The 1,197-nt window shown below is 38.9% G+C and overlaps 1 protein-coding gene across 1 annotated transcript; it reads right to left on the minus strand.

The window, feature by feature from the left end:
* Positions 1–131: 131 nt before the first annotated feature.
* On the minus strand, positions 132–1,026 carry LOC113469478 (protein virilizer-like). Its single transcript, XM_026827232.1, has 2 exons — positions 802–1,026; positions 132–544 (listed from the first exon to the last, which is right to left on the minus strand). The coding sequence occupies exons 1-2, from the start codon at positions 923–925 to the stop codon at positions 147–149; spliced, it is 522 nt and encodes a 173-aa protein (XP_026683033.1). The 5' UTR covers positions 926–1,026; the 3' UTR covers positions 132–146.
* Between the last annotated feature and the right edge of the window lie 171 nt (positions 1,027–1,197).

Here is a 1,197-nt window from a genome sequence, read left to right on the forward strand (position 1 = left end):
ATCGGTTGAACGACATAGTTTTATTCTTGATCTTTTCAATCAAATTCTTTTTCAATAAAATTCTGATTACTCAATATCCGTAAGATTAGACATAAATAACTCAATGTTCTTACTCCGGTATTGATTCATTTCGACCAGAGCATGCTTCATGTACAAGATAGAAACATGTTCAATGCTAAAAACTTGAAGGAACAAAACCTACCTGACAGGTTGCATATGTTGTCCATATGTTTCTTAAGTATGTCCACATGTTCGAATATATCATCGTAGGAGAATATCTCCTTGATATAGAGGGGTTTCAGATAAGGCCCTATCTCCACAAGGTCGGGATAATCCTGGTTGTTCAGATTCATCAGATCGTTCGAGTATTTGATCAGGAACGGTACATGATTGGAATATTTGATCGCTAGTTTGATCAAATCGCTGATGTAAAGTTTGGACGGGGATTTCTGTTTGATATCAACCTCGGCTTTGGACTTGTAGATTTTCAGGAGAAGAGAAATGTTCTTGTCGGAGGTTAGAACGTGTGAGATAGCGTGCTTGCCTGAAACCAAGGAGATGATTCACTTAGAGGTAAAAGACCTGCCTCGGTAGTGTAGTGGTCAATATGTTAACCTGATAAACAGGAGGGCGTGGGTTCAATCCCTGCCGAGGTATGGAATTTTATCCTCAATATAATTTGAGAATAATGGAGCTCTAAGTGTTAAGTGGTAGAGAACGCATCCGGCGTTGACCTCACCTAGTGGTTGCCTTTCAACTCAAGTGATGTCGAAGTAGCTCTATAGGTACCATTAAGCTTACCTTCGTGTGTAAATGACAGATAATAGAGTTCATTCAGATAATCGACAATCTCATTAAGATCTGGATCCACCTGATTGTTAAGCGTAATGTAATGAATCTCATCGAGTAGTGAAATCACTTTCATCCGATACACTATGGAGATACCTAACTGAATATCTAAGCCAGTTATATGATCTATAGGGTGCTCTGGGACTTCAGGCTCTTCATTGGACGACCCTGTAAAATGGAAAAATAATAGGGCATGTTTAGAGTGACCAACAGCTTATTACAATCTTCTCCTCCTCCTTCTTCCTAGCCTTTTCCTATTTAAATAGGGTCGGCGTTTCTTGTCAGTCTCTTCCAGGCAGCCTTATTGTGTTACAATACATAGTTTTATTACAATACAAAGTCAAAAGA

Source organism: Diaphorina citri, unplaced genomic scaffold (assembly GCF_000475195.1).
Source record: "Diaphorina citri unplaced genomic scaffold, Diaci psyllid genome assembly version 1.1 scaffold1100, whole genome shotgun sequence".
Lineage (NCBI taxonomy): Eukaryota > Metazoa > Arthropoda > Insecta > Hemiptera > Psyllidae > Diaphorina > Diaphorina citri.